Consider the following 20897-nt stretch of genomic DNA (forward strand, 5'->3'; position numbering starts at 1 on the left):
TCAATTAAACTTTTATAACAATTACAAAACAATATTTTTAAACAAAATGGTAGTAGTATTTTTTTTTGTGATTTTTTAATTTATTAGAAAAAGCAAATAACTTAAATCAAAGCTTAAGACTGCTCAGTCTGTGAATACAACAATTTGCACAAAACATAGCTGTTTAAAACACTAATTTTAAGCTTAAAACTTCTTAAATTAGTTGTTGTTTAGCTTAAACTAGCAAAATCAGTTAAAAGCAAGTACGACAACTGCCACTGTCTTTCTTTTTTTTATTCCACATTGATGTTCAACCTTTTCATTTTACTTCGACGAAATCTGAAAAGTATTTTATTCAAATTGGTTTGTAGTTTGTGATAAGGCAATCGTTAGAAAACTAGTGAAATAAACTACCTTATTAGTTAATGAACAAAAACCTACTAAGGGCAGAAAATTATCTTAAGATATATAATAAAATAGCTTAAGGTAAATATAAATGTCTTATTGAAAACTGTAAATTAAGTTATTATCACTGTTAATAAATTTTAATGTGCCATAACTTCTTTTAATGCTTAATAAAGCTGAAAAGTGAACTAATTCTTTTAAAGTTAAGTTTTTAACCTGAAACAAACAAATATTATTCAAAGTTTTTGAACAACGAATATTATCCAACTAATTTTCGTTTACTGATTTTTAACACACATGACATTAAAAGCGTTTTTAAAAAAAAACAACTATGTTTCATTAGCAGATTTTCAATATACAAAAAATTCAACATAGGTTAATAATTTGTAAAGATATATTGGTTAGGTAAAGTGAAATAAAATTTCAAATAATGAAAAAAAACCTTATAAAGTAAAAAATACTTTAAACATGCGTAATAAAAAATTGCTTTAGGTCATATAAAAATTTTTTATTCTAAACAGCAAATTGAATCAATAAAATTGTTAAAAAATTTAAATTTTGCATAACATTTGTTATTGTATAGTAAAGCTAACAAGAAAATTTATTCTGTCAAGATTAAACTTTCAAACTGACTCACAAAACGTCTAATACTTTATAACAAAAGTAAAACAACTTGTTTCCAACATCAGATATTCAACATTCAAAAAATTCAACTCACCACAGCCGACGAACACGATGTTCTCCAACGACACGTTTTCCGGGTATCCCCCGTACTCGGAACTGGCGAACTCGAGCACGAAGGCAACTCCGTCATCGACCAGATTCAGCTCGACCTCTACCGTTCCGCTTCGTCGCCTTTTCCACAATATCTTCTTGTTCGACATTCGCTCGTTCGGTGTTCGGCCGTACTTCTGCTCCAAGCGGATCGTCACAACGCCACGAATCAGGTTCTGTGATTGGTTAGTTGTTTTACTTTGGATTCTTTTTGAATAATATTTTATAATCAACTGAAGATCTCGTTTGGTTTACTTTAAAAGAGTGAAACATTGTTTTGATAATAAAATTAAAACAATTAAGTTTTACTTTAGTACTTAAATGTATTTTTTTTATGGTGATAACTGCCCAGTAGACTTTCTCCATATTACTCTAGTCTAGTGTGTTAAATAACTGCTATATTCTATAATACAATTTAATGTTAAACAACTATTAGTTTTAGATATTTCCGTTAAAAAAGGTAACAAATTTTTTTTGCTACAAATTGAACTATCTGCAAAGATTTTACAGTTCAAAAATTGTGCTCCTTAATAATAAAAAGAAACACTGTATACAACTATAAAAACACTTACATTATTCGTGAATTTAAAAGTAACTTTGCACGAGCAATTTTTGGTTGATTTCAAAAGTCCAGTGCTCAGGGCTGAAGGTGAAGTATAGTTTTCTAGTTGCCAACTTTCTTCTGAGAAAAATAAACAGTCATTTAATTCAATTTTCTTCGATTTTTAGTCTAAAAAAATTGAGCTAACAAGCAAGAATAAAAGGATGGATTTTTATAAGAAAAATCAATAAAAATTGTTTAAACATTGTTAAATTAAAAGACTTAAGTTTTACGAAAAAAGTCTTATGAGTCATATAATTAGTAATTGGTGTCTTTGACAACCACAATTAAACAAAAATAGTTTTAGAGATTATTGTACTGGTAGTGTTTAGTTATTGTATAATACTTCCAGTCTCTTTTAAAAGAAAATTATCAATATTTCATACATTTCAATCTACTTTTATAACTTTTAAACAAACAATTTTTCATAACTTGAAATTAAAAACTATATACCATAGTTTTAACTTTTTGTCATAAAATACTAACAAACCTTACTTGAAAACCAGTTTGTAAAAAAAAAGATTAAAACCTAAAAGTTTTTAGCAATGAAGAGCCCACCTTACACAATCATATTGAAAATAAATCAAAAAATAAAGTTTTAGTGATCAATATTAAAAATAACATACATAAAAAGCTTTTTGTGCTGACTAGGCAAATATGAATTGCCACATCGTGTCAATGATTCGCATAATTCTCAAGTCACCCACTCCAGATTATGATCAAACTTAAAGTTAAAGCTTGTAAGCAAAATAAGTTTTAGTAAAATATGTTAAGTAGTTTGAAAACAAAAATTTAGTTTTATTTATTAACAAGGCCAAACTTCGACTGTCTTTCTTTCAATATATATAGTAGAAGTTTCAGGGTAATAAACTTTTACAGACAAACTTGCCTAAGTTTTTTTGCCTCAATTTTTATATAATAAAATATGCTGGATTAATTCTAGATAGCTAAATATAAAGTAAAATTTGAAATGAAATATTTTCAATAAAAACGAACAAATTTTAAGTAAATGAATACAACAATTTCAATCACATGATAAATACTCAAATCTCTACAGAACACGAGTATAATAAATTTTTACCTTCGTTGCTCGTCTTTTCCCACCTATCAGGAGCGTTCTCATTTGCGTTTGAAAAAGAACGTTTGACGCTTCTCGCGGAACCTGAATAAAATTTTAGTTTAAAATAAATACTTTTTTGTAGTTGATACAGCAATATAGGTTTTAGTTTAAAAAAAAGAGCAAATAGTTCTACTAAAACAAAATAAAATGAAGTTGACGTAAGATACTTTACTTTCAAAAAACGTCAAATAAATTTAGTTGTTGTACTCTACATATCAGCAAATTTTTAAGTCCATAAAAAAAGTTACAATTTTATTGTAAATGTTATATTTTGATTTGTTTGTTTTTGAAAATACAATAAGCTGTTTACAAATTATCCTGAACTTTACACATGTAGGTTTCAGACTTCCGTAAACAACTTTAAAATAGTTGTATATATATACAATTTTTAGACTTAAGTACTCAAACAAACTTATCAATGTACCATTGTTACACTTGAGTCCTCCATCGATGACAATTTCGTCGATGTTGATTGTCGGTCCAACTCCGCAATACTTGGTGTCACCTTTGCAAGTTTGGTTGTTAAGAACACTTGCTTTCAAAACAACCTAAGCGTTAATGTTTATATTTATTGCGAACTTGTTTAGTTGTTGTAATATGATTTTTATAATAGATAAACTTTTACAAGCGCTTCACAAACTTCAACATTTTTACTCAATAAACCAAACACTTTAAAAACACACTGCAAACTGACCCTGTATTCACCGGCGAGGGTGGAAACGTCGAAATTGAACTTCTCCATCTTCCACCCGAACACGGCGTGGTCGACCTCGAAAAAACTCCCCGCACCTTCCACCTCCTCCAACACGTCATTGCTGGCCGGTATGACGTAACCTCTCAAGCTCGACCCGTCGCAGTGGATCGCCGAGTGCATCGAGAAAGTCACGTGGTCCAGTTGCGTGACGTTAAAGGTCGGTGACGTCATGTAGGCGGTGGTGAACTTCTCCCCGCTGTCAGGGTCGCCGACCACTTTGGCGAAGAACTGGTTCTGAACGTTCTCCTTTTCCTGCACGCCTTGGAAAGCGGCGCAGCTTACAGGGACTTCCTTTGAACTTTCCCGCCTCTTCTCGTGATGAACAGAGGGGAGTTTCCCGTTCAGAACTATTTCCCGCCAGTTGCAGTTGACCCTCGAATCGACATTCTCGAAATCGCACTTGTCACGCTTGAGCAAGTCCACGTGATCAGCTGTCGTAGTGTTTCGGCTGAAGTAGCCGAGGATCGGTAGAAGCTGGTTGCACGACTCGTGGAACGCTACTGTGACGTCATCGTCATTTACGACGTCATTATCAGGATTTATTGTTACGTGATTGTTACTTGTGACGTAATCTTTTTTGAATAACATTTTCAATACTACATTATTATGTTCATCAGAATTGATGATGTTCTTCAGAGAAATCCATTTTTCTCCGGTGAACTTTTCTTTTTCAGTTTGAAAGAACTGATTAAAAGTTTTCTTGTTCAAAATTATTTCTTTCACTTGGAACTCTTTCGACTTGCTGTTGATCGTGAGACTGCAGGTGTTTTTCGGGACTGCAAGGTTTTTGGTGGAAACCAACTTTTCGTCAATTTTAGATTCGTTGTTGTGAAATAAACCTGGAAAAATAAACAGCTAAGAAACATCGTAGAACTAAATTGTTTGGTGCTTTTCGTGTTAGTATTTTCTTAGTTTCTTAAAAACTCTTTTAATTTTTGTAAAATAAAGTTGATTTAAAAAAATAATTGTTTGTTTAAAATATTAATAGGGATATAACGTTTTAATTTTCAATTTAACTACGAAACTCAATAAAAGTCACAAACAGAAATGTTATTTTTAAATATTTACAGGGAAACAAATGTTTCAACTGCTTCTCATAACCTCAACAAAACTCACCTCGATTTTTCAGCAAAACAAAGGTGCACGCCAGCGCAACGATCAGGAAGATGGCGATGAAGACGATCAGCGTCCTCTTCTTCTTGAAGCAGTAGGAGCAGATCTTGTTCATCTTGCGCTTCTTGCGCTTCTTGCTTTCCTTGATGCTCACGGCGATCAGCTGGTCGCAGTCTTTCGGCGTCTGATCTTTTTCTAAAAAAATAATAAAAATAATAAAACTAACAATTAAATGAGTATAATGCTAAAGCTTCTAAAAGCAAAGTTCTGAACTAAATATACTGAAACAGTATATAAAACTTTTATTGTATTGTAAAGAGTCAAAAAATAGTAAAAACTTTAAAATACTCCGTTATGAAATTCAAAATAAAAAATTATACTTAATTAAACTTTTAAGCAAATAAAAAATAAATAAAAAACTCAATCAGTAACTTACGTGTTTTTTGTTGCATTACGTACGTTTCGTTAATTACTTTTGGCATAACACTTTTTCACTTCAAACACTTTTATTAGAAATTAATATTAACAACTACTATCTGTAAGTTTCTTTATTGAAAGCTAAATCAGCAAAATTATTTGTAAAACTTTTGATAATAATTTTGTTAATGCTAGAAACGTATGCAAACTAAACTGTATACATTTTTTTATCGAGCAAAACATCTCTCAAAAATTCTGAGTTAAATTTAAAGAAAAAACAAATCGATAACAAATAAACTCGTCTTAGAATGATTTAAAAAGTCGACTTGCAGAAATTTAACTATTATAAAATTATCACAAACTAACAAAACTCATTTAAAGTAAGTCTAAATAACCTTACTTTTATTCCCAAACCAACTATATAAGATTCAGTATATCTTAAAAAAAAAAGAAATAACTTAACCTCAATATAATTAGAAATTATTGATTACCTGTTGAGCATACAAGCAACTCTTAAGTTAAAAACAGTTCTTAAATTTTTAGTACAAGTTAAACTGTATTAAGATATATCGATTTACAAAAGTGTATAGTCTCTTGAAGTTTAACATTTCATTTCCTCAATTCTCAAAAGGTTTTACTTATATAGGTTACAACTTTCTTTAGAAGTTATTAAGTCTAGTGTCAATACTTCTGACATTTATACCACCATGCTTCCAGAAGAGCACAAAAAAAGCTTACCGAAAAAAAGGATGGTTGTAGAAAAATAAATCCACCAAAAGTCTGCTTAAAGTTCAAAGACTTCTTACAATGTTTATTGAACTTGATATTATTGCAAGTTATAATCGTAAAATAGTTATTACAAAAAATTGTTTTCTTTAATTTTTAAGAAATGCTGAATCTTCTCAATCAGGAACAATTATTCATTTACTTTGTTACGCAATTATTGTTTATCGCAGTTTTTGGATTTTTTTACTTTTTATTATTGAATGCTAACTTTTGTAGACAAAATAAGTGTTTAAAAACTAAAACATTTACTTCTATCAAGAAATTTAAGTGACACAGGATCTTTAATATACAGTAGTTTTAATCTTAAAAACTAGAGAAATTGTAAATTTAAAAGAGTAAAAAAGCTTAAATTTACTATAATGAAAATGATTATTTATAAAACTAGTTTAAAAAATAAAAACACGCTTTTTAAGTTGTGTTTCACAACTGTTTTTGACTGTACTCTATTAACTGTTAATTCGTTTTTTTTGCTTAATGTCAAAATAGATAAAGTTGTTCTTATTACACAGATTAGTTTTAGCTGTAAAACAAATATTTTTTGTTAAACCAATTTGATTTTAACCAATCACTATCATCTAATAGTAAATAAAAATGAATAAAAATGAAAACCAAAACATTCCAATTTTAACTGAGAATAATTTAACACTTTAAAATCTTCAACTAATTTAATTCAAACTTAACTTTGTCAAACATTTTTGAAAGTAAATTATTGTTTTCATTGAAAAATGTAACTAGCATCTAATCATGTAAAAAAAGATCAAAATTTAAAACAATCTTTAAAAAAAACAAATTTTATTAACATAAACAAAATCAAAATTGTTTTTATAGCAGAACCAACTAGCAGCTACACGCAAAATTGCAAATAAAAAATTGTCACGAAAACCAAACATAAATTTTCGTTACTTTTATTTTTGTAATGGAATCACTATGTGTTAGCATGACTAATAAAACTATCGATTTAGCGCAATAAATTAAAGTCCCATGATGATATTAATGTTAAAATGCGAACACAAGTTTACTTGTGTGTATCTCATGAATTAATGAGTGAAATTTCTTCAATGTTTATATTAACTCGGTTTAGAACTTATATAAAAAGTGTGTATTTTTAAACTGTTTAAAGTATTTTTAGTATATAAAAAATTCATGTGATTAGACTGCGTTCTGTGATTTACAGCTCAAAAATTCCGCAACTTATTTTAAAAACAATAAAAGTAATAAACGCGTAAAACGTATTGAAATAAAACCAGACACCTGTTTTATTGCTGTACTGATTTTGTTTGATAAGCTTTTAAAACATGGTAATGCCTCTAAAATACACTTTTTTAATAAATAAAAATTTTATCGGAAATATTTTGAAAATCTGAAAAAACTTTAACACACAAAGCTTTAAACTTTATGACTATAAGTATCTCGTAAAGGGTTGAAATTATTCTATTGCTTTTTTCTAATTAAAAGTAATCGAAAAGTGTAAGTAAGAAAAAACAAAAACAATAAAAAACATTGAAACACAGATTTAAAAAACTTCAAGTATACTGAACAAGTATATTCAAAAGTTAATTAAGAAATTAAATCAATACGTTTTCAAGAAAAATCAACGCTCAAGCAATACTGCCTACGTGTTTTACAATTGAAAATCGTTAAAGGTCATAAAACATATTTTACGAAAAAAACACGGATATGAACATAGCATGTGATTTTATATTGTAAAATCTTCTACACAATATTGCATAATTGTTGGAGAAATTGAGTTTTATCTTTAGACATTTACAGCTTTCCTTAACAAGTTAAAGACGACATTCGCAACTTAATGGCACATGTTGCTCAAGAATAACACATGAAATTTAAATGCGTCAGCTGCAGTTCTAAGGTCGCTTCTGATTGGTTGATATTTCACTTTTTTTATTTTTAGCTTTAACTGATAATTTTTTTTTGGTTAATTTTTTTACATATTTGGGTAAGGTGGTTTAGGGATAAGTGTACATATTGAAAATCTTGGGTAAGGTGGGTTGGGGAAAAGGTTGTTTTTAATATTCTGCTGTGTTATCACTTTACCTCAATCGTGTAATGTTATAAATTTACTGCTTGAATGGAAACATTTCCAAAACCTTATAACTGCAGCCGACCCCTTTTAAATTTTATTTCAAAACAACGTTACTAAATGTCAGTACGATTTTATTTCGTGTTTTAAGCTGATTAGTTTTTGAATAAAAGCGAAAACAAAAAACAAATATTTAAAAGAGTGTTTTGGAAGTAATCTAACAAAAAATATGTTAACTTTTTATTGTGGTATTTTGGTAACTTTTATTTAGCAGTTCGCGTTCCTCACTAGTTTTAAAATACTTTCAAACAAACATAAGAAATGAATTCATAAAAACAATAAAACTTCATTAAAAATTTGACAACATGTGTTGTTAATTTTACTTTTAGGTGTTAGTTTTGATTAGTGATGTACCGGACCTACAATTTCGGGTCCGGCCGGACCCGGATCCGGACTTTTTTTTCAAATTAGAATCCGGCCGGAACCGGATCCGGATTTTTTTTTCAAAATAGAATCCGGCCGGAACCGGATCCGGACTTTTTTTTCAAATTAGAGTCCGGCCGGAACCGGATTCGGACTTTTTTTCAAATTAGAATCCGGCCGGATCCGGATATCAGACAAAAATTGCAATATCCGGCCGGACCCGGACCCGGATAGTGAATCCGGTACATCACTAGAATAAACTAGCCTGAGTCAGAATGAGGTTTTTAAAAACTGAAAAAAAAAGAACTTTAATTTATTAATAAGTAGAACAGCTAGCCACAAGGTTTACAAATTTAGGTGTTATTCACAATTAAAAATCTGAAATCAAGTTCTTGAACAAAATACACTAGAAAATTTAAAAATATTGAAAACTGGATCAGCTCAAACTCATTTAAAATCTAAAAGAAAACTAGCCTGAGTTGTTATAAAAAACTAAACTAGCCTGAGGCAGTCCAAGATTTTCTAAAATTCCCAAAATTTTTCAAACTAGCAGGGTTGCCACTGTTTAATTCAATAAAACTAGCAAGAGTGAGTATAAACAAGCCTGAGTCATAATGAGGTTTTTAAAAACTGAAAAAATTACTTTAATCTAATAATCAGTAGAACAGCTAGCAAAGGTTGAAAATTTGGTAGTAAATTTGTGGACTGATTGTGGTACACTTAACTTATTAGTACTACCCATCATAACTAAATCCTACTTTATTTAATTAATATCTAAAAAATACTAAATTCTAACTAAGACTACTTTCTATGATCAGACACGACAGTTTTGAGTGATGAATCTTTTATATAAAACACAACAAGAAATACTAGAAATATTACTTTGGTAACACTTTAAAAACTGGACGCTATTTAAATCTATATCAAAAGACTTAAAACTAAAAACTAAAAATTCAATAAAACTTTTAGTAAACAAGAAACTGTAAAATTTTTAATAAACTATTAAACTACAAACCTGGCTTAAATATTTAAACAATTAAACACCTGTTGAAATATTCACTTTTAAAACAAAACACTACTTACAATAAGCATTCACAAAAACATTCAAGATATTTTGTTGTATCAAGCTACACACGAAACTAACTAACTGCTTACATATAAACTGCCTGTCATATTCTGATGTTTTGTTGCATCAGTATTTAGTTTGAAACATTTCGTCATATGATTCTCATTGGCTCGTACATTCAACCGTATTAACTCTAAATATTCTCTGAGCTCAACTTTGAACAATAAATAATGCAAGTATTCATTCCAAAGTTTTCAATTTTACAACATTTGTAAAAAGTTGCATTTCATGAAATGTTTATTTCATAGTTTAAATGTAAACAATTGTAAATTAGTCACGTGTACAAAATGAGCCCACGGTAGGTGTTTAATTTTAACTGACGAAAATGACTCTTATTAATTCACACAGGGTTTGTTTATGAAAAAATACTTTTCAGTATGCTCTTTTTTACTAACTAGATCCGGGTCCGGACTTTTTTTTTAAAATTAGAATCCGGCCGGAACCGGACCCGGACTTTTTTTTCAAGTTAGAATCCGGCCGGAACCGGATCCGGACTTTTTTTTCAAATTAGAATCCGGCCGGATCCGGATATCAGACAAAAATGGCAATATCCGGCCGGACCCGGACCCGGATAGTGAGTCCGGTACATCACTAGTTTTGATGCAAATAAAAGCTGTTTTTACGTGTCTTATTAACACTTGAACGTAATACTTTATTAAACAATAATATTATAGTGAATTATTAAATATATATTCATAAAAATAAATTCCGTCTAACCCATCTGACTTACACATTGTTGAAAAATCTGAAACAATTCTAATTTCAAAGATAATTTCTGCATCTGTCAAAACGTCTTTTGATGTCAACTTTTTCTTTTCATATGTTTTTCAATTTTTTTTTTGAAATTCGTCATAACAATAAATACATGATTGACAAAAAAAAACAAAATACTGACCCTTTTTAGTTTCAAAAACAAATATTTAACGATGTTTTTCCTTGACCTTAAACATAGATACAATATTAAAAACATATATTGACTTGTTTTTGTTTATCGATATAAATGCATATAACATTTTTTTTAGTTTAGTTTTTGATAAAAACAAACAATAAGTTGATTTTTTTTTTGAAATTAACTCACAATCGTATTATTAAAAATGTTTTATTGGGTTACTGGGTTAATCAAAATTTAAAATAATAATAATTTATTATTAGTAATTTGTAAACAAACTTTTTAACTTTTATTTTAGAGTAATAATTTTAACCTTCTACTTAAAACCTTTTTTAATAGTCAGATAAATATTAAAAAAGTAATAAGAATTTAAATAATTTAAGAGAACTATAAAGTACTACTAAATATTCTTCCAAAAAGCATTGATATAAAAGTAAAATGTACAAACTTTTAAAAAACACTTAAACTAAAATAACAATTTTAAGTTTTAATTTTTACATCTAACCAAGTACTTTAGTAGACATAATTGACTTGTTTTGAAGCTGCCGAGTAAAGTTAACAAAAACAATAATCAGATTAGTAGAAAACTAACAGCTTTTCAAATAATTAAAGAGTAAAGACGTTTTGGAAAACTTGAACTTTTCTAATACTAGTCAGACTTTTCCCATAATATTACTACGAAACTGCTGTAAACAATACAACATCATTCGATTGAGGAAGTGTTCAAACTTAACTTATCATTTAAATACTGCATGAAGCAATTTACTGCTGAGTTTATTTAAAAAACAAAGCATTGTTTTTCAAGCACTAAAACAATTATGTACAATTTAAAGGTAGTACGTATATGAGTTTAGGAAGTTTATAAATAAAACTTTGAATAAATAAATTAAATAAAGTATCTGCGTTTAATTTATAAGCGAATTTTCACAGCATTTCGAATGCTAAATTTAAAAATCTAACTTAAGTATGTATTGTAATTTGAACAGTCTAAAACTCTTTTAACTAACTTGGCTATTAAGTAAACTAGTTAAAATTTAAAATATAAAGTGTCTGAAATTTCTAATCAGACACTTATTAATTATTGTCAATGAATAACTTGAATAACAGTTTTTCAAATGAGTCGAGCTGTTTTAAAAAGATTCCTAACTCCACTTATTAGGCAAAATTAAATAAAAACTGTTTTGTTATAACAAAAACACTGAGATTTAAAAAAAAAAAAAGAACTAAGCATGCTGTAAAGATAATTAGTAAATGAAAAAAAATAACTTTTAAATATTCATTTTGACTAAAATAATATTCACATTTTCTTAAGCAAAAAATGAAATCTTTAACATTTGCATACTAACTTCATTTGATGCTTTACCGGTTGGCCAACCCATAAGAACATTTTTTACTTTTTGAAGTTTTCTTTTAAAATAATTTTTTAACATTATACCAAGCATGTCACAAGTTTTATGACTGTCAATTAAAAAAAGTACAGGAAGTGTTGATTTTTTGAAATTTTTTAACAATTTAAGCGAAGGAGGTTAAACTCAACTTTGAATAGACACCTCAATCAAACACGATACAGTTAGTCACAAAATTTGTTACTGGTGGTTTTTTTTGAATGAACTGACTTTTAGGACTAAAAGAACTCAAGCTTTCAAAGCTTGAGGAAGTTTAGTTTCAGAATCGAACTTTGGAGCCATACAAATTTGTCACGATCTTTTTTAATGGCTAAAGTTAAACTTGTTTTGCAGAGTAGTAAAAATTCTGTATATTCTAGCAACCTAATAGAAGGTTTATCTAATTCAAACTTTATTAAGCATTAAACTTAATAGAAAAAATTATATAAATAGTACAACAAGTGCAAATTATTTTTTTTTTATTACCAGATATCGGTGGTAAAAAATAACGACCTTGATAAGTATAACAAATGTATTTGTACTTTTATAATCATTTATATAAGATCTTTACATTCCAGTATATTGAGCAATATTTTTTAGTTAAGAAAAAATACTGTATAAAAAAATGTACAAATCTCGTTCAAATACTTACTATAACCGTTGTATTTTGACTAATATACATATTTGATAAACCATAACATTTATAATTTAAAAAGATACGTTTGTATGTAAAAACATCGTAAATTAAAGGACTTATCCTAACTCAAAACATAAATTAGAAAAAAAAAACATTCAAATATGTAAATATTGTTTTATAAACCAAATAGTACTATTACTAAAAAGTAAAAAAAAAAGCTAGAGATATAAAACTAAAAGTATATATACTAAATTTAAAACAAGAAAAAAAAAACTTGAAAACTTCGAGCAACTAACAAGTTTGAAAATAAATTTGCTTAATAAATATTTCAGCATTTTTTCATGTTTGATTAGCTTAAAAATAACTTACTTTTTCTGTAACAACTGGGTTTGAAAAAGACTTTTGGAACATAAAAAAAAAACATTAAGAGACATAGTTAAACTTGTTAACGCTTTAAAACATTTTATCTAATAATTAAACAACAAATAAATTTGTTGAGATCAAATACGCATGCTAGACGGAATCATTAACAGATAAAAACCGTTTTAGTTTTTTTCAAACTGTCAAAACCTTTATTTTTAAAATAAAATATAGCTCATAATTACAAAATCAAACTAAAACAGTTCGTAACGTGTATTTATTATTTACTTTACATAAGAATATTTATTTCAAAACATACAAGTAATACTAATACTTGGACTAAACAAACTTATAGTTCTCTACTGAAGACTAAACTTTGTTTTTGTTTTGACACAGATTGCTTTAAATAAAACAAAGCTGTATGACGATGATTTATAATTTTTAAATGTGCGTATATCAATTTTCTTATGCTCTTTTAATGATAACTCAACAAAAATCTACATTAATTTGTTTGAAAACGAATTACTTTTCAAAAACCAATTATAAAGAAGTTTATTGTAAATCAAACACTTAACTACTTAAATATTGTCATATTCAATTAATTTGTTTTATAACAGTCCTTGTAAAACATAAAAATAAAATAAAAACCTGCTTTGGTGAAAAAACTATCTTACAATATTAGGCTAAACAAAAATGATAAAAAACTACGAATATTTTCAACATATATGCTCATGAAGTTATTTTGCAAAGCGTTAGCTTAATGAAACATAAGCTATTGAAAACACATTACAGTCCGTATATAGCGATAAGATATTTAAAAACTTTTAATTTTTCCTAGCTTTAAATGTAGTTTGACGTCGACCGTTGTCTAATCGTTTTCCATCGTAATGATGATATATTATAAATATATAGAGAGTTTAGTATTCTTTAAAATGCGTATATAATTTATTTGTTTTTGCTTATCGGTAGTTTATTCTAAAAATGATAAACGTTTAGTATTTAATACAAAAATTTTGAGTAAGCTATGGTGCAATTGTACATTTAAAAAAAACTATTTAGTCAACGTTGTTTTAGTCTTAAAATCGTTTTAGGCCTTTTCCAAGTGGCAAGCACTTTTAAAAACTGGATAAACTTAAAATTAAAAGCATTGAGTTTTTCTGCGCTTGGAAAAGTGTTACAAATAGGTTTAATGCTCAAAGAAATCAATTGATATTCAAACTTTTTTTTTCTGATTATTTTAAAGCTTCAAAGACGCCTGTTCGATTCCGTCAAAGTGACTTTCTATTAAGTGTAGTTGTTTAACTGAACAAAATTAAAATGTTAATGATTAAAAATAAAGAACATTGCAAAATAAAACGAACATTGTACTGTATCATTTAGTATTAACACTTAACACTTTTCTTTTATTTTTAAGAAATATATAGTAAACTTCAAATTACTATAGCAAATTTATTTAAAAATTTTAAAGTTAGTCTGTTAAAAAAACATTATTAGTTTACAGCCATTCAAACGAACTTTCATAACACACTAGTTTTTTTTTACACAGTGTTTATGCTGTTTTGCATATATATTACTCAAATGTGGAAAGGCAAAAAATACACTAGCGCAATAGAGGTAAAATAAATAATGTTTGTCAGTCTAACTGAAAAATTTCAAAAATTAAAAAAAAAATATATATATACACATAAACTTATTTTTTAGCTAAACCATGGAATTGGTTAATACAAAGTTTAAAACTAAACAAGTAGTCGTTAAACTAAAATTAAAAAAAAAAAACCTTTTGAATATTAAAAGAAAAAAACTAAAGTTAAGAACTTTGACTTTTTAAAATAAACTTTTAATAAAAGTCAACTTGACTTTTTATAACGTTTACAAAACAATATTTTTAAACAAAATGGTAGCACTATTGTCTTTAAGTTCATTAGAATAAAAAACCACATAAAACAAAGCTTAAAGTTGCTCAGTCTGTGAATACAACCATTTGCGAAACTAATTTCAAACTTAAAAGTTATTAAATCAGTGATTTTTTAGCTTAAACTAGCAAAATCAGTTAAAAGCACGTTTATTCAACTGCCACTTTTTTTCCACATCTATGTTTAACCTTTTCATTCTACTTCGACGAAATCTGCAAATGATATTTTTTTTTTAAAGTTGGTTAATATTTTGTAATAAGGTACTCTTTAGAAGACTAGTGAGTAAAATATCGTTTTAAATAATGAATAAAAACCTACTAAAGACAGAAATTGTTTTTAAAATATATAATAAAATAGCTTAAGGTCAATAGAGTTTCTTATTAATAACTGTAAATTAAAACGTTATAACTGTTAATAAATTTAATGTATCATAATTTCTTTTAATGTATAGCAAAGCTAAAAAGTGAACTATTCTCTTAAAGTTAAGTTTTAAACCTGAAACAAAAAAAAAATTGAATAATGAATATCATACAACTTACTTTCGTTTATAGATTTTCAACAAACGCAAAACATTAAAAGCGTTCTTTTGAAAATCCTTTATTTAAGTTTCATTAACAGATTTTCAATATACAAAAAATTCAACATAGGTTAATAATTTGTAAATGTGTATTGTTAAAGAGAATTAAAAGATATTTCTAGATAATAAATAAAAACCTATTAAGGTAACAAACAATTCTAACATATATAACAAAAAAAGCTTTATCTCGTTTAAAAATGTTTTACTTTTAACTGAAATTTAAACCAATAAAACTATTAGTAAGTTTAAATTTCTTATAATTTTTATTCAAATGTATAGTAAAGCTAACAAGAAAATTTTTTCTGTCAAGTTTAAACTTTCAAACTGACTTACAAAACATCTAATACTTTATAACAAAAGTAAAACAACTTGTTTCCAACAACAGATATTCAACATTCAAAAAATTCAACTCACCACAGCCGACGAACACGATGTTCTCCAACGACACGTTTTCCGGGTATCCCCCGAACTCGGAACTGGCGAACTCGAGCACGAAGGGAACTCCGTCATCGACCAGATTCAGCTCGACCTCCACCGTTCCGCTTCGTCGCCTTTTCCACAATATCTTCTTGTTCGACATTCGCTCGTTCGGTGTTCGGCCGTACTTCTGCTCCAAGCGGATCGTCACAACGCCACGAATCAGGTTCTGTGATTGGTTGGTTGTTTTGCTTTGGACTCTTTTTGAATATTACTTTACATTCAACTGAGGATTTCGTTTGGTTTATTTCAAACGAGTGAAACATTGTTTTTATAATAAAATTAAAAAATTGAGTTTTACTTTGGTATTTGAATTTTTCTTTAATGGTAATAACTGCCCAGTAGACTTTCTCCATATTACTCTAGTCTAGTGTGTTAAATAACTGCTATATTCTATAATACAATTTAATGTTAAACAACTATTAGTTTTAGATATTTCCGTTAAGAAAGGTAACAAATTTTTTTTGCTATAAATTGAACTATCTACAAAGATTTTATAGTTCAAAAAATTGTGCTTTTTTGTCGAAAAAAAAACTTTATATATAGTTAAAAAAATGCTAACATTATTCGTGAATTCGAATGTAACTTTGCACGAGCAATTATTGGTTGATTTCAAAAGTCCAGTGCTCAGGGCTGAAGGTGAAGTATAGTTTTCTAGTTGCCAACTTTCTTCTGAGAAAAATAAACAGTCATTTAATTTAATTTTCTTCGATTTTTACTTTAAAAAGTTGAGCTAACAAGCAAGAATAAAAGGATGGATTTTTATAAGAAAAAGCAATAAAAACTGTTTAAACATTGTTAAATTAAAAGACTTAAGTTTTACGAAAAAAGTCTTATGATTCATATAATTAGTAATTGGTGTCTTTGACAACCACAATTAAACAAAAATAGTTTTAGTTATTATTGTACTGGTAGTGTTTAGTTATTGTATAATACTTCCAGTCTCTTTTAAAAGAAAATTTTCAATATTTCATACATTTCAATCTACTTTTATAACTTTTAAACAAAAAATTTTTCATAACTTTAAATTAAAAACTATATACCATAGTTGAAATTGTTTTGTCATAAAATACTAAAAAACCTTACTTGAAAACCAGTTTGTTAAAAAAAAAATTAAAACCTAAAAGTTTTTAGCAATGAAAAGCTCACCTTACACAATCATATTGAAAATAAATCAAAAAAATAAAGTTTTAGTGATCAATAATGAAAATAAGATAAAAAAAAGCTTTTTGCTGACTCGGCAAATATGACTTGCCACATTATGCTAATGATTTGCACAATTATCAAGTCACCAAACTTTAGCTTACGGTCAAAGTTTGTAAGCAAAATAAGTTATAGTAAAAATGTGTTATGTAGTTTGAAAACAAAAATATAGTTTTGTTTATAAACAATGCCAAACTTCAACTGTCTTTCTTTCAATATATATTTAGTAAAAGTTTCATGATAATAAATTTTTACAGACAAACTTGCTTAAGTTTTTTTGTCTCTATTTTTAATTTAAATAAAAAAATACTGGATTAGTTCTTGTTAGTTAAATGTAAAGAAGCAATTGAAAAATATTTCCAAAATAAACGAACAAATTTCACAGTAACAAAATGAACACAACAATTACAATCACGAGATAAATACTTTACTCTCCACGGAGCACGAATATAATAAACTTTTACCTTCGTTGCTTGTCTTCTCCCACCTATCAGGAGCGTTCTCGTTTGTATTTGAAAATGAAAGTTTGACACTTCTCGCGGAACCTGAATGTTTTTCACTTTAGTTTGAAAGAAAAAAATTCCGAATTTATACAGATTTATAGGTTTAATATTGAAACAAAACAAAAAACTCTATTAAAACGTTTTAAACTTAAGCTTACATAACATACTTAACTTTCAAATATGTTGAATAGTTTAAGTTGTTGTACTTAACAGATCAACATATTTTTAATCCATAGAAAAAAAAGTTAGTTTTTGATAACAAATAGCTTTTTTAGTTTATTTGTTTTTGAATATACTATAAGCTGTTCACAAATTATCCTGAACTATACACATGTAGATTTCAGACTTGCATAAACAACTTTAAAATAATTGTATATATTTATAATTTTAAGACTTTTGGACTCAAACAAACTTATCAATGTACCATTGTTGCACTTGAGTCCTCCATCGATGACAATTTCGTCGATGTTGATTGTCGGTCCAACTCCGCAATACTTGGTGTCACCTTTGCACGTTTGGTTGTTAAGCACACTTGCTTTCAAAACAACCTAAGCGTTAAAGTTTATATTTATTGCAAGTTTGTTTAGTAGTTGTAAACGTATTGTGCACTTAAATTTTGATTTTCAGTTACATATAAATTACACGTAAGTTTAATTTTTAAAAAGCTAATTATATGTAAAAACTGAATTAAAAGTTATTGAAAACAAACATGCTAAAATATTTAGTGGTTCAAAACAGTAGTTTTTACTTGGTTTGATAATTATTTTGTGTGATTTTCTAACGCTATAGCTTATTTTAATTAATATAGAAAATTCTTTATACTTAGTGAATTAAAAAAAAAATGTTAAAATTTTAAATTGTTGTCATATGATTTTTATAACATCTAAAAGTTTGTAAGCGCTTTAAAACTTTTACGCAATGTTCTTTCTTGGAAACTTCATTTAACAGTTTGAAAAGCTAGTTTTGCTAAATTTCGAATATACTAAATGACGTTTTAAATAAATTATACAATGAAGTATTTAGTGTTTGTAAGTACTGCTATCATAAAAAAATTTAAAACAAGAATAAAAGTTGCAATCGCTTCAAAACTTCAACATTTTCACTCAATAAACCGAACACTTTACAAACACGCTGCAAACCGACCCTGTATTCACCGGCGAGGGTGGAAACGTCGAAATTGAACTTCTCCATCTTCCACCCGAACACGGCGTGGTCGACCTCGAAAAAACTCTCCGCGCCTTCCACCTCCTCCAACTCGTCATTGCTGGCCGGTATGACGTAACCTCTCAAGCTCGACCCGTCGCAGTGGATCGCCGAGTGCATCGAGAAAGTCACGTGGTCCAGTTCCGTGACGTCAAAGGTCGGTGACGTCATGTAGGCGGTGGTGAACTTCTCCCCGCTGTCAGGGTCGCCGACCACTTTGGCGAAGAACTGGTTCTGAACGTTCTCCTTTTCCTGCACGCCTTGGAAAGCGGCGCAGTTTACAGGGACTTTCTTTGAATTTTCCCGCCTCTTCTCGTGATCAACTGAGGGGAGTTTCCCGTCCGGAATTATTTCCCGCCAGTTGCAGTTGACCCTCGAATCGACATGCTCGAAATCGCACTTGTCACGCTTGAGCAAGTCCACGTGATCAGCTGTCGTAGTGTTTCGGCTGAAGTAGCCGAGGATCGGTAGAAGCTGGTTGCACGACTCGTGGAACGCTACTGTGACGTCATCGTCATTTACGACGTCATTATCAGGATTTATTGTTACGTGATTGTTATTTGTGACGTAATCTTTTTTGTATAACATTTTCAATACTACATTATTATTTGCATCAGGTCTGACGATGTTCTTCAGAGAAATCCATTTTTCTCCGGTGAACTTTTCTTTTTCGGTTTGAAAGAAATCATCAAAAAATTTCTTGTTCAAAATTATTTCCTTCACTTGGAACTCTTTCGACTTGCTGCTGATCGTGAGACTGCAGGTGTTTTTCGGGACTGCAAGGTTTTTGGTGGAAACCAATTTTTCGTCAATTTTAGATTCGTTGTTGTGAAATAAACCTGGAAAAATAAACAGCTGAGAAACATCGTAGAACTAAATCGTTTGGTGCTTTTGGTGTTAGTATTTTCTGAGTTTCTTAAAAACTCTTTTAATTTTTGTAAAATAAAGTTGATTTAAAAAAATAATTGTTTGTTTAAAATATTAATAGGGATATAACGTTTTAATTTTCAATTTAACTACGAAACTCAATAAAAGTCTCAAACAGAAATGTTATTTTTAAATATTTACAGGGAAACAAATGTTTTAAATGCTTATCATAAACTTTAAACAAAACTCACCTCGATTTTTCAGCAAGATGAAAGTGCACGCCAGCGCGACGATGAGGAAGATGGCGATGAAGACGATCAGCGTCCTCTTCTTCTTGAAGCAGTAGGAGCATATATTGCTCATCTTGCGCTTCTTGCGCTTCTTGCGCTTCTTGCTCTCCTTGATGCTCACAGCGATCAGCTGGTCGCAGTCTTTCGGCGTCTGATCTTTTTCTGAAAAAATAAAAATTAATAAAACTTATAATTAAATGAGTATGATGCTAAAGCTTCTAAAAGCAAAGTTTTGAACTAAATCTACTGAAACAGTATATAAAACTTTTATTGTATTGTAAAAAGTCAAAAAATAGTAAAAACTTTATTATACTCCGTAATGAAATTCAAAATAAAAAAATTATACTTAATTAAACTTTTAAGCAAATAAAAAATAAATAAAAAACTCAATCAGTAACTTACGTGTTTTTTGTTGCATTACGTACGTTTCCTTAATTACTTTTGGCATAACACTTTTTCACTTCAAACACTTTTTCAGAAATTAATATTAACAACTACTATCTGTAAGTTTCTTTATTGATAGCTAAATCAGCAAAATTATTTGTAAAACTTTTGATAATAATTTTGTTAATGCTAGAAACGTATGCAAACTAAACTGTATACATTTTTTTATCGAGCAAAACATCTCTCAAAAATTCTGAGTTAAATTTAAAGAAAAAACAAATCGATAACAAATAAACTCGTCTTAGAATGATTTAAAAAGTCGACTTGCAGAAATTTAACTATTATAAAATTATCAGTTATCACAAACTAACAAAACTCATTTAAAGTAAGTCTAAATAACCTTACTTTTATTCCCAAACCAACTATATTATCTTTTAAAAAAAGAAATAACTTAACCTCAATATAATTAGAAACTGTTGATTACCTGTTGAGCATACAAGCAACTCTTAAGTTAAAAACAGTTCTAAAATTTTTAGTACAAGTTAAACTGTATTAAGACATATCGATTTACAAAAGTGTATAGTCTCTTGAAAATTAACATTTCATTTCCTCAATTCTCAAAAGAGCTTTACTTGTATAAGTTACAACTTTCTTTAGAAGTTATTAAACCTAG

At 28.3% G+C, this 20897-nt stretch overlaps 2 protein-coding genes across 4 annotated transcripts; both read right to left on the reverse strand.

The window, feature by feature from the left end:
* Positions 1 to 54: 54 nt before the first annotated feature.
* On the reverse strand, positions 55 to 5279 carry LOC145840397 (uncharacterized). The gene is made up of 8 exons (XM_082947647.1): positions 5183 to 5279; positions 4750 to 4941; positions 3574 to 4472; positions 3304 to 3427; positions 2841 to 2921; positions 1731 to 1840; positions 1103 to 1334; positions 55 to 318 (listed from the first exon to the last, which is right to left on the reverse strand). The coding sequence occupies exons 1-8, from the start codon at positions 5226 to 5228 to the stop codon at positions 299 to 301; spliced, it is 1704 nt and encodes a 567-aa protein (XP_082803773.1). The 5' UTR covers positions 5229 to 5279; the 3' UTR covers positions 55 to 298.
* Positions 1229 to 20338, reverse strand: LOC145840395 (uncharacterized). Of its 3 annotated transcripts, XM_082947645.1 has the most exons (9): positions 20243 to 20338; positions 19802 to 20002; positions 18624 to 19522; positions 17905 to 18028; positions 17442 to 17522; positions 16337 to 16446; positions 15712 to 15943; positions 14909 to 14932; positions 1229 to 1239 (listed from the first exon to the last, which is right to left on the reverse strand). In XM_082947645.1, exons 1-8 carry the CDS (start codon positions 20286 to 20288, stop codon positions 14913 to 14915), a joined length of 1713 nt encoding a protein of 570 aa, XP_082803771.1. In that variant the 5' UTR covers positions 20289 to 20338; the 3' UTR covers positions 1229 to 1239; positions 14909 to 14912. The 3 variants fall into 3 exon arrangements, with proteins under 3 accessions (XP_082803771.1, XP_082803772.1, XP_082803770.1); XM_082947646.1 differs by lacking the exon at positions 1229 to 1239 and having other exon boundaries at positions 14296 to 14932; positions 16337 to 16443; XM_082947644.1 differs by lacking the exon at positions 1229 to 1239 and having other exon boundaries at positions 14296 to 14932.
* Between the last annotated feature and the right edge of the window lie 559 nt (positions 20339 to 20897).

Source organism: Thalia democratica, chromosome 7, assembly GCF_965202585.1.
Source record: "Thalia democratica chromosome 7, ktThaDemo2.hap1.1, whole genome shotgun sequence".
Taxonomy (NCBI): domain Eukaryota; kingdom Metazoa; phylum Chordata; class Thaliacea; order Salpida; family Salpidae; genus Thalia; species Thalia democratica.

Excerpts from the sequence above, each read along its gene's own strand:
- LOC145840397 (XM_082947647.1), bottom strand. The coding sequence starts at position 5,228 with ATGCCAAAAGTAATTAACGAAACGTACGTAATGCAACAAAAAACAC. Across the intron at positions 2,922-3,303 it reads AGGACTCAAGTGTAACAATG|GTTCCGCGAGAAGCGTCAAA; the intron begins GTACATTGATAA and ends AATTTTATTCAG. Across the intron at positions 319-1,102 it reads CATCGTGTTCGTCGGCTGTG|ATTTCGTCGAAGTAAAATGA; the intron begins GTGAGTTGAATT and ends AATACTTTTCAG.
- LOC145840395 (XM_082947645.1), bottom strand. The coding sequence starts at position 20,288 with ATGCCAAAAGTAATTAAGGAAACGTACGTAATGCAACAAAAAACAC. Across the intron at positions 20,003-20,242 it reads CGTAATGCAACAAAAAACAC|AAAAAGATCAGACGCCGAAA; the intron begins GTAAGTTACTGA and ends TTATTTTTTCAG. Across the intron at positions 15,944-16,336 it reads CATTCGAATTCACGAATAAT|AACCTGATTCGTGGCGTTGT; the intron begins GTTAGCATTTTT and ends AACCAATCACAG.